The sequence below is a fragment of the Rhipicephalus sanguineus genome, chromosome 7 (genome assembly GCF_013339695.2).
Source record: "Rhipicephalus sanguineus isolate Rsan-2018 chromosome 7, BIME_Rsan_1.4, whole genome shotgun sequence".
NCBI lineage: Eukaryota > Metazoa > Arthropoda > Arachnida > Ixodida > Ixodidae > Rhipicephalus > Rhipicephalus sanguineus.
In genome coordinates, this window is record NC_051182.1 from 16,083,340 (window position 1) to 16,101,049 (window position 17,710).

Sequence of the window (17,710 nt, forward strand, 5' to 3'; positions counted from 1 at the left end):
AGATTCAGTAACGAAGAAGAACAATGTACATGCTGCGGAGCATCTAAGGAAACGATGGAACATGTACTGATTGAATGTAGCGATGTTCACCCAGGTATACGTGTGGGCACGAGTCTACATGAAGCCTTGGGTTTTAGGGACAACAATGGAAAGCTGAACACGTCCGCGATAGAAATAAGTAAGAGACGGTTAGAGTATTGGTGGCAGAAAAGTAGAGATAAAGAACAAAAATAAATAATGGGGGGAAAAATAGGGTCATTCTGCCTTTAGAGGCAGAGAGATAGACCGTGAATTTATATTTTTTTGGTATAATAACATAGATTTAATCAATGTAAATAAGGTATTAGGCCAACATAAAACAAGGAAGCTTTTTTTTTTTTCTTCGAGCCTGGTGGCAGACATGTCACCGCCCCGTTACAAAGGGGACGCTCATAGCATCCATCCATCCATCCGGTCACGTGGGTTTGTTTCACTAGCCTGCTGCCGCGATGTTTGTTGGCATCTCAGTAGCTCTATTCTCGTATCATTTCTCGGTGACTTATGACGTTAATGCTAAATAATAACCTACTCTGTATTATAAATACGGTATACAAAAATTGTATTCCTTTTTTAAGGTTAATACCGTTAAAGACAACGGTCCAATAGACCGCATAAATTATTCTGTCGCCGCAGTCCGCCACAGTTTCGAACAGCACATGGCGGCCAGTCGTGGTGATATCTGTACGTGTGTGTGCTCGGTGTTCGCTAGTCTAGGGTGTTTCCTTGATGAATATCTGTGTGACAGTTACATTAAATGGTTATTTTTGGTCAGGTTTATCTCTGGAAAGTGTTACGAGTGATGACCAGCATGTTCGAGCGGTTTTTATTGCCGTACTGTGTGCGATGTCTTGGATACACCAGCGTTGATCAAGGGACAGCGATTTTCTCAGCTCTGATTGTTCCATTTGGAGGTAAGTTGCACTTATATATTTCAAGTGTAAGTGAACATTTGTCCCGAATGTTTGTGGGCTTCGTTATCACAGTGTCATGTTACCTGGCTGTGTGTAATGTTTATATATGCGCGAAGTACACTACAGGCCGGTTTGCGTAAGCAGCCTTTGTCTCCAATGGCCCTGTGCCGTGCACTGCTTGTACCTAATGGTGCGCATGCGTCTATGCAACAAACGCCAATAATTACATATGTTCGAGTGAATTCAATGGACGTCTATTCGGAGTAGTTGAAGGTCGATATAAATAATCGTTACATAGCACCTACAGTATAAACCGCAGTGCTCATCAGATCTTGCTCACCTTTGCTTTGCACTGCATTGACTTTGTATTGTGGTACTGTTTTGAAAGCGGTATTGATGCTGTTCATGTGATTTGGTAAAACTATACTTTTGCTAGAATTGCGTTTTATGGGTCATTGTGGTTTTGATGTTCCCTCACTATGTATAAATATTCTTTTCAGGTGGTGTACAAGGACTCATTCCACATCTCGAGATATGTTCCAACACTTGCTACAAGCGTTTAAATAAATGCTGTTAAATTTCACCACCATGTTCTTTGACTGTGTGCAGTTCACTGGACGAACAGGTCCTGTAGGAACCATGCTAAGACGCATGGGATGTAGCAGCGAGGTGAAATCTGGAAATTCTTCCATTTCTAGCTGGGAATGAAGAATTGCAACTGGAAATTTTGCCATTTCCTGCTGGGAAATATTTGCTGGAAATATTTCCATTTCCAGCTAGATTATGGAACTGGAAATTTTTCCAGCTAGATTTTTTCCCAGCTGCAGCCTTTCTGCTTTCCAGCTAGATTATGGAACTGGAAATGTAATCCAGCTGGATTTTTTACCAGCTCCTTTCCCAGCTAGAAAAAGGTCCAGCTGGGCAAATTTCCGGTTCCATAATCCAGCTGGAAGTAAAAACTTTTTCATGTGGGGGGGGGGGGGGGGGGTTGCAACGCGCGATTAAGCGCCGCAAGCAACGCGACTAGTGTGTTTGCTTTATTTACAATTGTGTGCATATTTATCTTCCTAATGAGGTTCCAATCACGTACCCGACATTCGTTTACTTATGTCACCGCAACTCTGCTTTCACTAAAACATAAATCGGAGTGCAGCCGAAGCGCAAAGAACTGAACTCTTCGCCAAACATGTACGTTCCTAAATCGTCTGCAGCGGGCCAATAATCTCAACGACCGCCATGTTGGATGTACAGTCGCGCCACCTATAGGCCGTGAAAGTTGCGAATTGGATGGCAGCGATGGAAAAGAAGCCGGCTCTGAGTAACTACCGAAAGGGAAAAAAAGAAATAAGGAGGGAAAGGTTTTATGATAATTCAAGGGGAAGCGCTTTACTGTTTGAAGCAAGGTCGGGCTGCCTTAGAACGCGTAGTTATAAAGCGAGATTCAGTAACGAAGAAGAACAATGTACATGCTGCGGAGGAACTAAGGAAACGATGGAACATGTACTGATTGAATGTGGCGATATTCACCCAGGTATACGTGTGGGCACGAGTCTACATGAAGCCTTGGGTTTTAGGGACAACAATGGAAAGCTGAACACGTCCGCGATAGAAATAAGTAAGAGACGGTTAGAGTATTGGTGGCAGAAAAGTAGAGATAAAGAACAAAAATAAATAATGGGGGGGAAAAATAGGGTCATTCTGCCTTAAGAGGTAGAGAGATAGACCGTGAATTTATAGTTTTTTGGTATAATAACATAGATTTAATCAATGTAAATAAGGTATTAGGCCAGCATAAAACAACGAAGCTTTTTTTTTTTTTTTCTTCGAGCCTGGTGGCAGACATGTCACCGCCCCGTTACAAAGGGGACGCTCATATAGCATCCATCCATCCATCCACTACCGACTGGCAGCGCTTTTTGACCCTGCTCAAAAAGTGTTGCAGGGCCCCTTTAAAGGCCAACTCCGGCGATTTTTCCAGTTCGATGGAGCGCAGTGAAATTCGCTGGGTACGTTCCTTTGCACGTTTCCGTCCTTTATGCCAAATTACAGGCTTGAGACATGCGCAGATTGTTTGCAAATGAATTTTAAAGATTGTCTGCAAACGCCCTCCTGTGGCAACATTGCGTCTGTGACGTCAGTATTGGGAAGGCGGCGGAAGTGACGCAGCCGAGGGCACCGCTAACTTCGGCCGCTACAGCGAGCGTCTGCTGTGCTCCTCAGTTAGAGTGTACTAGAATTGTCGAGTGGCGTGAACGCGCCTCGCCGCCTGATGCCTTCCGCGTCGACAGTAGCGGCGGCGCTGCAGTCGCTCGGTACTGAAGGCGCGCGGCGCCGCGCGCTAGAACGGGCCGCTAGAACTGCTGGACTCGTCGGCGGCACCCGGCTAATGGGCACTGATGTGGCTTTCGTTGCGCGTCTATCATTATCAAGCGTAGGAATTGTCGTAAGCCTTGATGGACGACACTTCAAAGCTTTTAATAGATGCTTGCTTCATATATGCCTTTGAGAGATGCTGCAAAAAGCAGTTCTTGTAGCCGAAGTGACTGCTGGAAAGTGCGCAAAATATAAAATGAAAACGGGCTGACACCAACCGTGAATATTCACGATCTCAGTGTAATTGAGCCGAACTCATTGCTGGGCTATTTAGAACAATTACTCTCAATTAACTAGACGCCGAATGACCGCCAGAAGAAAGAGACAGAGGAAACAAAAAGGGCGTGTCTTATTCTGATTTCTTCTGCCTCAATGGTTTCTTTGGTGGTGATTCGGCGTCTCGTTTATTCAGAGTAATTGAGCTGCTCTAATGGAATTTAACTGTGCTCAGAAAGCTGCGTGCTGATATTGTGCCGAAAGCACACCGAACATATTTACCGCGCGTTGGCGAAGCTGCGTGTACGGTGCGTATCGTTACAAATTCGCTGTAAATATGACTTCGACATTACGAGGGCTCAAAGGTATTGAAACTCAAAGTTAACTCGACCGGTACAAATAACGGTCGTCCTCAGGTGCCTTGCACGGATATTGTTATTAATTGCTAGGCGCCGGGTGGGGAGGGGATACTTTACTGTCCGTATTTGTGCGTGTAAATATATATCCACACACATTATATATATATATATATATAAACATAATCTCGCAAAACATAGAGCACCACCGCCCCTCCTGGCTTCACTTCTGACACTTTACAGGCAAAGCAATGAAATTATAATACAAAACGTTGTCAAAAAGAAGTTTTTCTAATGGCATCGATAGAAGGTCAGGAAAAGTGCAATATAAGCTGTCCATTGAAAGTGAGAACAGGCTGTAATGAATTTAGGCAGAATAACCGACGGGCTATATTTACATCTGCGCATTTTAATGTGATTGAGATAAGCCCTGATGCATGAAGTTTGTGCCTCGGAGGTGAACACGCGCCTTCGGCTCGGCTTCCTGGCTCGCCTTCTTGGTATTTTAAGCCCTCAGAGGTCGCATAACCGATGCATCGTAACCGCGGAAGCATGCTGTTGAAACAAGATAGCCTTTCGGCATTAAGGAAACAGCGCAAAACTGGCAGAACTCAGCCGTCACTAATATAAATGTTGCGATAGAGTCATTTGTACTCCGGTTACTCATGAAACAGTCGAGCGCATTGGAGCTCATACAGAGATCAATGCTCTGGATATATCGTAGAGACTGCCGGCAGAAGAATTGTAGGCTTTCGTCGCTGGTTCGTTAGTTCTTCGTAGTCAGTGTTCGTAGTCACTTATAGTGTAGCGCGGCTCGAAGTGCTGCTTGCAGACCGCACAGCAATCAGTGAGCAGCTAGATGCATGTGCGCAAAATCTGATTGTCACCTTATTTGGGGGTCGGCAGGCTCCAAGAACAGGGAATATCTCGGCGCAATTTTGGCACGCCTGCATATTCACTCATGCACCATGGCGCGTAGCAGGCGTTGAGACACCGATTGAAGCTCAGTAATGCATTAAACGCGCTCAAAACGCGCAATTACACGCTTTCGTAGGCTGCGACGAGCGCGCGCCAAATGCAGACGCTCTCCACAGCTTCAGTACAAAGTGACTACAGCGCCGCCGCTACGGTCGCCCGTCGGAGCATCACCCGAGATGCGGCGCGGCCGCTTCGTTCGTTCCACTGCCCCCTTCTAGTACACTGTACCTCAGTCGCAGACATTACAGCTGATGCGCGGCGTGCTCACCTCTCCACTGTGCGCCTGCTCGTCCCGGCTGCCACAGTTTTCATACTCCGCGCCGGCGTGACCGGCATGCCTTGCACGACTTCCGGTTCGTTCGTAACAACGTCTACGTCATACGTAGACAGTGCACTCGGTTCGGTTTCGGTGTTGCGCTTTTTTGCTTATTTAAAATTATTCTCCAATTTGCCGAGTATTTCTGCTATCGGGCCCGTAACAGGAGCCTCTCAGGAAAATAAAAGCATCTTACTTTGATATGGCTAAAAAATCGCCGGAGTTGGCCTTTCCCCCTTGGCCATCGTTTTTTCCCGCTCTGTCGCCAACGCATTCTCCAACTCGGCGATTCTTACCATGAGCTCATTCTGGGCAGCCATCATTATTTCCATTTTCGCCTCTAGCTCGCATATTTTGCTTACACTTGGCGTCAGCATCCCTCTGTCTTGTCATCCGTACAAACCTCTATTTTCCATCCCATTCCGCACCCTGAACACTTTACAGTTTTTTTTACCATGGCTAAGCGAAATGGTATCACAAAACTCCGCAAGTATGCTACACTTCAAAGCACATGTGTACCTTTCAGCCACGTGGTGGCCGAACAAACAAATAATAAAAAAACTTAGGCGACTGTCACACAGGAAACAGTACAAAGTTGTAAGCCCTATTAAGCTTCAATCTAGTGGCTTATGTACTCATATAACTAAAAAAACAAGCTCGAATCATGCAAAAAAAAAAAAACCAAAAAAACTAATCTGACGCTGTCGTTCCGGAGCCCGCGAAAAACACGTCTGTCCTCTAGCAGAACCCGCAACCCGTCTCAGGTGGGGCAGTTCGAGCGTTCTCTTAGCGGCGAAATCTGGAACGAGAGCTGGCGCAGGCTGCTTCGTAGAAGAACGCCGCTAGCTGGGCAGGTCAGGGGTACAGTAGGTCGTGAATATTGCAATAGTGGTTGGTTGGTTGGTTGCAAAACTTTATTGAGGCCCTAACTTAAAATAACTTCCAGTCCAGCAATTTTTTCGTTCTAGTAGTTACTGTAGGTTCCAGAATCCAGACTAGTATATTGTAGCGCCATCTACGCTGCTGGCAGGCCCCGGCAAACGCCTCCTTTAGAACGATGCCTGCCGCGTGAGCCAAAACCTCCTGCCGTACCCTTCCCTCCTTCGCCGTTTCTAATGAGGACAGTAGCTGGCGATCCTTGCGGTGGCCACTGGCAACACACCACGCCAACCCTATCGAAAAAAAATAAGACAGTACGTAGCGTCATCTCTCGACAAGCGACCACAACTCAAGGCACGACGGCTACAATGGGATAGCCAGCGACGCCGCAGCTAGCTCACTTTACCGCAGGCATCCTTCTAGAGGAGGCGTTGTCCCGGCATAGAGTTGGCCCCGGTACCCCTGCTTTGAGGCTACGCCTGGCGCGGACCAATGGGAGTTCCCTCTCCTGGTATATCTGGCATTTGAAGCAAGATGGCTCTCAGTATAAATATAAGATCGGCTATTTCCACATCAGCGCCGATTAATTGCCGGGCTGATGGGGTTTCGCCGTGTTTGCTTGCTGCAAGCCTCATCTACTCGCAGTGGGACGTTGGTTAGGCCCGTTCAGGGCACGCGGACGTGACGGTGCATCCTGAAACGGTGCATCCCGAAGTGGACAACGAAGGCGAACGGCAGGTCTCCATTTGCACGAGGCAGGCACGCGTTTTGTCCGGAACCGAGGCACCGCTCGATTCCGGGCCCTTGCGGCAGTGCTCTGTTGTGGTGACCCTTGCAACGATGGTGGCGTGAAGTGCTTTCGTGCGCGACGATTGCTTTTTGACATACGGCCGAGCGTCCACAACGAGGTCGAAGTCGTCCGAACAAGTGGAAACCACCTTAAGAACACGTGAACCGCATCGGGATAAGTTCAGCAGTGGGCGACTTAACGCCGACGAACGTGCGCCAGAGTTGTGCGCATGCTTCGACACTGTCGTCTCCATTCTGCATCGGTGTTCAACAGGCAGCATGACGAGCAGGTATCGTAGTCCCCGATATAAGCACATCATGAAGGCGTCGGTGCCAAGCGAAAATGGCGGGTATTGCTTGGCTGCAGTGGAATGAACGCCGAGTCTCTTGGCGATGCCAAGCCAAGATTTTCGATCTAGTTTTACTCGGCGGTATTTCATAGGGCAAAGTTTGGTCAACTGCGTGGTGTGATTCGTTTGCATCGCGTCGCCAATTTCCCTCGATCGTTTTCCGCACCAGCAGGGATCGCATGCGATGTAAACAGACGCGCGACGCCGTTTGCCCGATTAGAGCTGGTATCGGGAAATGCTATGGACGCTGATTTGCGTCAACAGCAGTTCCCGAAGGGAAAAACAGCTCATCCGTCCTGCGTCAGTGGTGCGTTATTTGTTAAACGCTAGACCCTTTATGAAGCTGCAAAAAACACTTCGTGTCGTGCGTTCAATGACTGGAACGTAAAAAGTGGAGAGAGGAAGACTAGACAGCATCAGCTCTTTCACACCATCTTCCCATCGCCTAGGTTTCTCTGAAAACTTATTACATTGAAAAGTTCGTTGCATTTTTCTGGTAGTGTAGGCATTTGCAAATAACAAACATTTGGAACCAAAGGATGTGCTGGCTCTTTCATCGAGTTTCCATTCATGATGCGTAATATGGCGAACAAGAAGTCTGTGTCACGTGGGACGCACAAACGTGGGAAACACTTGAGCAGTGTAAGTGCAAGCCTGAAATGCTCGACGAAAAAGCTGCAGTGCTAGGATTGTTCTACTGCTTGCACAAAAATGGGGAAACTCGGGATGTTTCATTCTCCTGCATACTTAGACACCTATGACCGAGAATGTGTGGTTTTAAAATAAGTGCTAGACTCATCTGAGTTGGCAGCACCTCGTGACACCGTCATCAAAATGATTCGTTTAGTGCCGGTTGATGTTTCACCCATTACGCATTCTGTATGTGGCAGGCAGATGCTTTGAAGTCGTGCAACACCACCTAGATGCGAGCATGATGGGGGGCTTCCGCTGCTCTCATGCTGCTTATGCCGTTTGGGTCTGAAGTGGTGTAGTGAGGTATTTCTTTTTCTGTGGTGGCACACACTTCAGTGAACAGGGTGGTGGTGACACACACTTCAGTCAAAAGGGTGGGGCAAGCTGCTTTGCAGAGCAGCTGTGTTACCAATGCGTGAATAATCTTCCCATTGCCTAGGTTTAATGAGCACAAATTTCGGGAGGAGGGGGTGTCACAGCCTGGCTGATACCACAGCATAAATTTCAGTGGAGTGTTGGAGTAATGCCGAAATTAATGATAATTGACCTCGCTAGCAATAATTGTTATGTGAAAGCATTTGTGATTTAATTTCCTGATTATAGGATACAGACCTACTCATTAAGCGTAAAAGTTGCAACCAAAAAGTTTGTGGTCAGTGGTCCTCTTCAAGCGCACCTACCAGGCAATCCTAAGCTGGTATTGCAATGGCACCTGGCAAGAAGCACTTTATAAGCTGCGTTTCGCACAGCTCTTCAGAGAAGCTTTTAAGTGCGTAGCAATTAGGGGCCTGGCTTGTCGTCCATCCACTGTCTCGTGTCGCATGGTCATGCAGTGGTCAATGCAGGGCTAGAGCAAGGCTAACAATGCTCAAAACCGATGCAAAATAAACGGACAATGTCTAAAACAATAAAAGCTACACACATAACTGAGAATTAATTGTAATAATTTTCCTGAAATTACAAAAAATGCTTCTGAAACATCCGGTTGATACCCACGCCACAACAGAGAGGGCTCCACCGCCTCGACAAGTGCGCGATTTCCAAGGGAATCAGTGGGCTGCCCGTGCTATGCACTCCTCAGGTTTCACGGTAGTGAAGCTGCATTAAAGGCCAACTCCGGCGATTTTTTGGCCGTGTCAAAGTAATGGTGCTTTTATGTTCCTGAGACGCTCCTGTTACGGGCCCGATAGCAGAAATACTCGGCAAATTGGAGAATAATTTTTAATAAGCAAAAAAGCGCAACACCGAAACCGAAACCCAACCGATTGTACTGTCTACGTATGACGTAGACGTTGTTACGAACGAACCGGAAGTCATGCAAGATATGCCGGTCACGCCGGCACGGAGTATGAAAACTGTGGCAGCCGGGACGAGCAGGCGCACAGTGGAGAGGTGAGCACGCCGCGCATCAGCTGTAATGTCTGCGACTGACAGTGCCGCGTCTGATACTGACAGTGTCTCGGCCAGCACAGCAGACGCTCGCTGTAGCGGCCGAAGTTAGCGGTCCCCTTGGCTGCGTCACTTCCGCCGCCTTCCCAATACTGACGTCACAGACGCAATGTTGCCAATAATTGTGGGAAGCCAGGAGGGCGTTTGCAGACAATCTTTAAAATTCATTTGCAAACAATCTGCACATGTTTCAAGCCTGTAATTTGGCATAAATGACAGAAACGTGCAAAGGAACATAACCAGCGAATTCCATTGAGATCCATCGACCTCGAAAAATCGCCGGAGTTGGCCTTTAATGCAGGATTTAACCTACACCAAAACCTACGCAAGAACGGCATTTTTTACTAGCCATTTAGAAATTAAATCGTTCTTGCATGAGGGCTGTTAGGTACAAATCTGGCAATTTTCTCGTATACAACGACATTATCTGAATTGCATAAGCAAGACCTTCCGACACTGCCAAATGCATTTCTGCCCATTTGAAGTGCATATGCCTGAGGAAGTCTGTTGGAGAGCACGTGAAACATAGTCTGAAAATCCCTGGGAAAATTGTGGGAACAGCAGCAAACTACCACCATCTCCACATTTTTGGATTCAAAATTGTACCTCCTGTCACTGAGAATGAGTTTATATCCTGAGAAGGAATGCTTAATGTTGACAGATGTTACTGGAACGTAGTTATACTTAACATTCAATGGCTGAACCGACACTGGGATCCCAGAATGCTCACCAGCAAAAACTCCCACAACTTCTTTAAGGACACAAAATTTCACATTCTTGTCCAAGACAAATTGTAACTTCGCACGTGCCTTTTCGGCTACTGGTCCTTCAGTAACGGCGGTGATTTATCGCTGTGTATGGAGAATTAACGCAATGTTCGTGATTAGGGCTTCTCCCGAACTTCCAAGTTTCCTGATACAAGAAACATAAAGTTGGCGCACAAGCAGGCGAGGTCTCCTTGGAGGCTACCCACAGAAAAGACAGCTTGAGCCTTCCCGATTGCAGAACTCTCGTCACCTGAAAAGCCGTTAATCATGACCTTGATTTCCAAAAAGTAGCAGTTGTAATGCTCAACAGCGACGTTCCTCTACTTGTGACGATGGGATATCATATGGGGGAAGGGGTGCGTCCGGCAACTTCTTCAGGAGTTGGTTAAACTAGAGGACTAGGTTGAGCCTCATAAAGGGATATGCAGACGGGGGACAAATCCTCGGAGGATAAAGGCGGAGCCTAGTGACATCGGCTCGCAAGGCGAATTCGCCACAAATGTCCTCGACTCACACGGACGGGGTGTACGGAGGGGGAGACCAGTGTTTCCAGACTACTCTTGTGGCTTGCACCACCCGTTTCACCAGCTGCTGACGACAATGACCCCAGCTGCAGGTGACCCCAACTGCAGACTGGACACCTACTGCCGCTCTCTGCAGGAGCAAGTGCAACAATGTGGCCAAACAAGAGCCCGAAATTCAGCTATATCCCCCACTGCCGGGGGATCGTTTGTCCTGTTGGGGAAAAGGTCCCCGTGTTCTGCGAGGGCGCGCGGGGGGTTGCGGCCACTCACTTATCCGTGACATCGCAGTCATGCGATACGCAATCCCCCCATGTCCTCCGCAGATTTCTCCCTCCTGTGAGTACCCCTTAAAGTTCCGAACGGTCAGTGTGGCCCGGTAACATGAATAACGGTTTGCAGTAAAACTGATAGCCGGGCGAGTTGGTATGAATTCATGTTAAAAACTTTTGTAGCGTGCACAAAAGACTGGTACTCGTAGAAAAAAGGTACAAACGAGCGCTTACTCACAACTGATTAATTTTTTGAAAGGGACTACACATATAAGCACAAATCATCGCAAAGCATGCGTGGAGCAAGTCATGAGGCATATGAGCAGAATACAAGTTAACCACAATTCAAAAAAGACATTTCTTTATCAGTAAGCGCCACTGATGGTTGACTGATGCACTTCTTCCCACACCTACTTATATGGAATGCTTCCGTGACTTCACGTGTAAGTTTATCACTATGAGCTAACAAAATGTCTGTATCACTGAAAGCAGGATTACAATGACATGGTTTGCAATGATTGGACAAGTGCGAAAAGGTTTCTTTCCCCAGAGAAGTTTCATGTTCTTTTAGACGTGTGTTGATGAAGCGACCTGTTTGTCCAATATGCATATTTTCACAAGTTAATATCTGGGGTTTAACATCCCAGAACCACAATACGATTATGAGAGATGCTATGGTGGAGGGCTCCGGAAATTTTGACTACCTGGGGTTCCTTAACGTGCACCGAAATCTAAGTACATGGGCCTCGAACATTTTCACCTCCATTGGAAATGCAGCCGCCGCGGCCGGGATTCGATCCTGCGACCTTCGGGTCAACAGTCGAGTGCCATAACCACTAGACCACCGTGGCGGGGCATATTTCCACAAGTTAGCGGTATCCGATAAACAACCCCTTTTCTGCACCTTATGAACTTCGAGCCTTCTTTCAGCCCACAACTACATTTTCTCTCTTTTAGGTTAAACTTTTTGGCAACTGCCTGGCACAACTTTTGCACTTTTATCGGAGCGCTGAAAACAACATCCATGTCATACCTGCTGCCAACATTGTTCAAACCATGAGAAAAATGTTGAACGTAAGGCACAACTGCACAGCGCTTTTTGGCCCTGTTCAGGCTGTTCCTTGAAGATGAATGCACACCCTTTACTATTCGTATCAATTTTTTAACCGCTCTGGAGATGACCAGTTCTGGGAAACCTCCTTAAGTTAACCTAGCTACTTGTTTAGAAAAAATACCTAAGGCAGCTTTGCACTAGTGGTGCCAAGCCTGAAGGAAGAACGGAGCTGGGTGGCCTTTCTTGTTTCTGTTTTTCTCTTTCTTTATCCCTTTATATTTCTCTCTGTTTTTCCTATCTCTTTTTTATGGTTGTTTTTTTCTTCTCTCACCATCCATTTTTTTCTCTTTTTCGCTCCCTCCATCTTTTTCCCTTCCTCTTCTTTTTCTAGCTTTGCTCTCTTTCTCTCTGTGTTTCTCTCAGAGACAGCTCGTTTCTCATTAGCGAGGCCTGTAGTATGCTTTTGTGATGTTAAAATTGCTGTAACTTCGACGGTGTCATTAGGTGATGCCACTGCAACGATTCCTTATTCTTTGCCAGCAGGCTGGACCGTCTGTTTCTGCTTCTGGACACTGGCTCCTCACCTGTGACACGGCGAGCGGCTGCAGTCCAGCTGGGCGAGGTGCAGAAGCTGCATCCACACGAACTGCACAACCTCCTGGCCAAGGTTCGTTATGTGTGAACTTATATTTCATTGAACGCCAATGAAAACTGAGGATTCTGTGAAATTGCCAAAACCTGTATCATATTCGGTCAATTCCTGTTAATGTGAAGTTCACGGGAACCACGAAAAACTTTCAATTAAGCAAACTTCCGGTTAACCACAATGAACAAGAAGCGACAATTTTATTTGAAAGCAGACTCGTGATGAAAAACATTGGTTATTGGCGTTTGCTTCTGCTGGCAGCATCTTGCTGCAGAAAGCAAGTTCTGCAAGCTGTAGATGTGCTTCACAGTTAACCAGTATTGCTCTCTGCAGCAGACGACCGCTGGGCAAGGGCAACGCCCACAGCTACTTCAGCAGCCTGCGGTTGCGGCTCACTTGCAACGTTGTCGTCCACGTTTTTTGTTATAAAAGTGTCGTGCATGTTGAATAAGCTGGTCTTTAGTACATCATGATGGCTGTTGGAGTCCCTTTTCTTAGCTACTACTTTGGCGACAAAGATGTCGTTAACATACCCCAAGCACCAGTGCACTGTCCGGATACGCCCCAACATAAGAAAGAGTGGTGACCCGAAGAGCACGCTGTTTGCTGAGCAGCCTGCTTCAATGCTGCCACGACTCTTCCCGCCAGTGAAGGCTTTCAACCCGAGCTATAGCCAAGCCTTGTTCACGCAGCTCGATGCCATTCTCGCGCTGAATGGCGTCACTGCACCACCGGTGATGCACGCCGTCCTGCTGAACTGCTACGGCGAAACATACCGGTCACTTCGGTGGAGCCGCCGCGAGTTCCCAGCTTCCCCTCTGTCGCAGCGAGTGGTACCTGCCGGCCTGCAGCCTTCTTTCAACCACGACGACCCTTCCTTGATTACGGCCCCTTCTACCGCGGATCCGGCCACAGGAGCATCCTAGTTGTCCTGTTCTGTAAACGACCTGCCCACTGAGAGGTTTGTTTCCTTGCAGCCCTCAACCGATAGTACATCGCGTGTGCCCGCCTTCATCACGCCTTCCCTGACCTCGATGGCTCGCGATACCGCAGGGACATCAGATTCCACGACGACTACCTCGTCGCACACCCTGGAGTTGCCGAGGACATTGTCTCACTCGCTGTTGGCCCTTCCATTACGGAGGCTTCGCCATCCACACCCATCGACCAGCATCACGTTTCAGCAACATCGACACTATGTGCATTTTGCCAGCAGCGACCAGCAACACCCTTGCAGTATACCGTAGCAGAATTAACCAACTACGGCTGAACTTTTGAGACGCTGCTACTATGTCTGAAGCACTAAGTGTGACGTACCTGGTTTGCCTATGGCAGATCAGCCCACAAATGACACCCCTGTTATACAAGCAGGCATTCAGTATACCGCCCTGTGCACCAGCTCTCGTGTGCCTCCGACTGAACGTTCTTCCATGAGCGCAGGTGCGCTGTCCAAACCTTCTGCAGCAACCACGCCTGCTCAGTTTTGCCACGTGTTCTCCAGAGCCTTTGACGCAGGACTCCAACCACCAGACGTGTCTATCGCATGCACCTCTGACGACGAAGCCATTGCCTGGGCGCCAAAGAGAGCAGCGGCTTCGCATCCGCCCTTCTACGCTGCCACGCGGCGCAGCCATCTCTCTCAAGCGGGCCCATGCATTGCGGTGACATCCCTTCATGTGTCAAGTGAAAAAAATACGCACTGGTGTCGGTACACTCCCCGTCACATGACCCAGTGGTCGACATTCCGTTGACGCCTGTACAACGTCTGCCAAGCGCCATGAACAACATCGGTCGAAGCAGCCGCAAGAATCATCGCAGGCCTCCGCGTCACGTCTGCCTTTACATATTTAATGATCCCCTGGTTCATGGGTTGTAACACCGATGCTGCGTTGCATGTAAGCGAACTGAATGGTATTCAAGGGCGGCACATTCATGTGGGCGCGGCACTGGTCTGCAAGGGACAATACCTTGCGGTTCGATGACGTGAACTGCAAGGTGATCCAGTTTAATTAGCCAGTCTTTAAATATGTCCACTGTAATCCAAGCCTTCCTGTTAGATGCGTAGTCGACAGGCAACATTTTGACACCTTTAAAACATCTAGGCTTAGTGGCCAAACCGATTACCAGCAAGCGACATCGTTTAGTGCCAGTCATGTTCGCTTCAGTTGGAACACATTTCCTGCCAGCACACTCACAGTCTTTGAAGGTCTGAGTCTTCTCGGGTAACGTCCTGTAATAAAGGGCCATCTAGTCAGCATTGAAGATGCCTTCCGGCTGATGTTCACTCAAGAACTCGTGAAACTTTTCTTCTCTCCACATCGCACATGTTTCCTGGTTGACGGACGTCCTTTCTCCACTCACTTTTCTAAATGCCAGGTTGCGGCGTTGCTTAAAGTGTGTCAGCCATCCATAAAAAGAAGCAAAGTTTCCAATCCCTAGCATCGTCGCAAGCAGTAAGGCTTTCATTGCAACGATGTCATCGGTGAGTGGAAGTTGGTTGCTTTGTGTCTCGCTAATCCAAATGAACAGCACTTGCTCTTACTCTAGGTGGGCACCGGTGTGTATTCTCTTGTGAGACATTTGAACTGATATTCAAGTGCTTCCGGTATTGAGCACTTGTTCTTGAGGAAGTTTGAAAGGGTGTTAGGCTTGATGCTGTATTTCTGTGCAATATATTGCTTGACGGTGCCTCCTTCCTCAGCTTCTTTCAAAATTTCGACTTCTGTCACCAAGTCAGTGTCCGATAAGGCCCACAAGTTGCCTTTGCATACCTGCCAGCTCTCCCGATTCGCCCGGTTTCTGACCTGCCTACCCGATTGTACAGTCGCGGCCTTAAATCTCCCGATTAACTGCCTCAACCTAATTTCGAAAACAAAAAAGAATATACAGTACTGATATCACCGCAAATAATCGCGAGACTACCACCACGGCATCCCGCGGTAACTATGCAGTACACATGCACTTCTGGCACTACCATGCTACGGTTGTTCTAAAGCATGGCCAAGCACTGCGAGTATCTGGTGCTCACCGGTGTCGTACTGTGTCAGGTTGACTGAAGGATGATAGCGAAAACTATGCAGATTGAAGCAATTTATTGAAACTGCTTCACCAAGCGATGTCTGCCAAGGCGTCTAGCCTGCGAGGCATGTAAAAGAGAGAGTGTGTACTAGCCAGCGTGCCGGTGGATTTGGAACTGACTGTATGAATTGGCAAGTATGAATTGGCAAGTGTTTTCAGTGCAAGAGAAGCGACCCACTAAAGTAAGTCTGGGCATACTAAGCTGCGTGCCGCCTATGTGAACATGGGAAGAAACAGAATGAGCGGACGACCATTGATCGAGACTGGAAGTACTATAAGAGGGCTTACTTCGGTGCTTCTGAAATGAAATAAATTTACATCCGTTATTCAACTCAAAACTACCAAAATAATCTTTACCAAGGATGCATTCACGATCATGAAAGGGACACTAAAGGCGAATATTAAGTCGACGTTGATTGTTGAAATAACTGTCCAGAAACGTCGTAGTGCTACTCTCGTGCCACGGAAGTGCTTATTTTGAAATAAAATCACATGCATGCGGCATTTTGTCGAACTCTCTGTCGGAGCGACTTTCACGAGCACGCAAAACACGCGCGGCAGTTTTCGATACCGAAACTACCACTGAGACGTGACCGTGTGATCGAAGCGGGGTGCCGGGCGAAGCGCAGTTCGGTGAAAATGGAACCGTTGAACCACGTGCGCCGTTCCCCATGGCAATGCCAAAGAGGTTCTTTTTTCCATGATTCAAACAGAAACGAACAAGCAGCATTGTATTACGTCTCTTGATGCACGGAAGGTTCTTTTTTTTATTGCAGCTAGTTTGATTACGAGTGATTAATTGTAGTCGTACTCTCTCACGTCATCGGGATCATTTCCAAAATGTACCACTCGGGGCGCTCATCGTATGGTGGTACATTTAGCTTAATTTCTCGGTAAGTAGGGCACTGCTGTTAATAATATCCGTTTTAGACGTTGTCATACATTGAGCTTTCACTGACATACAGTAAAACCTCGTTAATTCGAAGGCCTCGGGACCGAGAAAAATATCCCAATTAAGCGGGATTCCCAATTATCCGAAACAACGCGAAATCAAAGAAATCAGCCAGAAAACGTGATGTACGGAAGTCACACCTTTATTGTGGCAAGTCAGCCTACTTGGAGAAAAATTCCTCCATGCGTGACTGACGCGTTCGGTAGTTCCCAGCACTGAAAGTCATATTTTCCAGCCTGTCAATGAGGCGCAGCATCTCAGTTTCGCCGCCGTTGCACTCGACGAAGCTGCGCACAACACTCAAGGCATCGATGACATCCGCCAAAGGGGGTGCTCGGGAGGGCTCGTCATTGCTGTCAACATTAGAGGCCGAATCGGTCGATCTCGCAGCTATCTCGCTGTCGATGTCGGCGTAACGCGTCTGCACTGTGCACTCGACATTTGCGTACTCGGAGAATCCGATTGGAGTGCACTCCTCGTACGCGTGCAAAGCCTCATATCGAGCGCAGAGAGTCTCCCCTTCTTCATCAAACGGGCAAGTGACAGCGGTGACAGCAAACTCAGCGGAGGTTGCCTCTTCTTTCACAAAACCGGCGTGCTCAAAACACCGTCGAATAACGGTGGCCTCCACCTGCCTCCATGCGTGAATAATGAGGCAAATACCACCGAGGAGGTCAATGTTATACTCCTTTCCGTTGTCATAGCAAAGGAGCATTCGCTTCAACAGATTGTAGCGATATATTTTCCTGGTATGGTGTATGACGCCCTGGTCCATCGGCTGCGATAGCGACGTCGTGTTCGGGGGTAGAAAGACCAGCCTGATTGCCTGCAGGTTCTGAATGTCGCCGTGAGCTGGGCAATTATCGACGACGAACAAAACGCTGCGCCCTGCGGCCGCAAACTTGCGGTCAAGGTGCCGCACGTATTCTTCAAAGAGTGCAGCCGTCATCCAAGCTTTCTTGTTGTTTTTATAGATCAGGTCATCCTTGGATGGCAGTCGTGCATTTTTGAAACAACGAGGCTTTTCTGTCTTCCCAATAACAAGCAGTGGCAGCTTGTGCTCACCGCACA

The 17,710-nt window shown here is 47.8% G+C and overlaps 1 protein-coding gene and 1 long non-coding RNA gene across 2 annotated transcripts in view; both read left to right on the forward strand.

The window, feature by feature from the left end:
* Positions 1-571: 571 nt before the first annotated feature.
* Positions 572-1,533, forward strand: LOC125759244 (uncharacterized). Its single transcript, XR_007416815.1, has 2 exons — positions 572-950; positions 1,451-1,533. It is a non-coding gene; the product is annotated as an uncharacterized LOC125759244 (long non-coding RNA).
* Positions 1,534-6,565: 5,032 nt separating this feature from the next.
* The window catches only part of LOC119399311 (TATA-binding protein-associated factor 172-like), a 374,345-nt gene continuing 363,200 nt past the window's right edge, over positions 6,566-17,710 (forward strand). The window contains 2 exon segments of the mRNA XM_049417333.1: positions 6,566-7,147; positions 12,504-12,630. Of these exon segments, the coding sequence (XP_049273290.1) occupies positions 7,137-7,147; positions 12,504-12,630 (138 nt within the window). The 5' untranslated portion in view covers positions 6,566-7,136.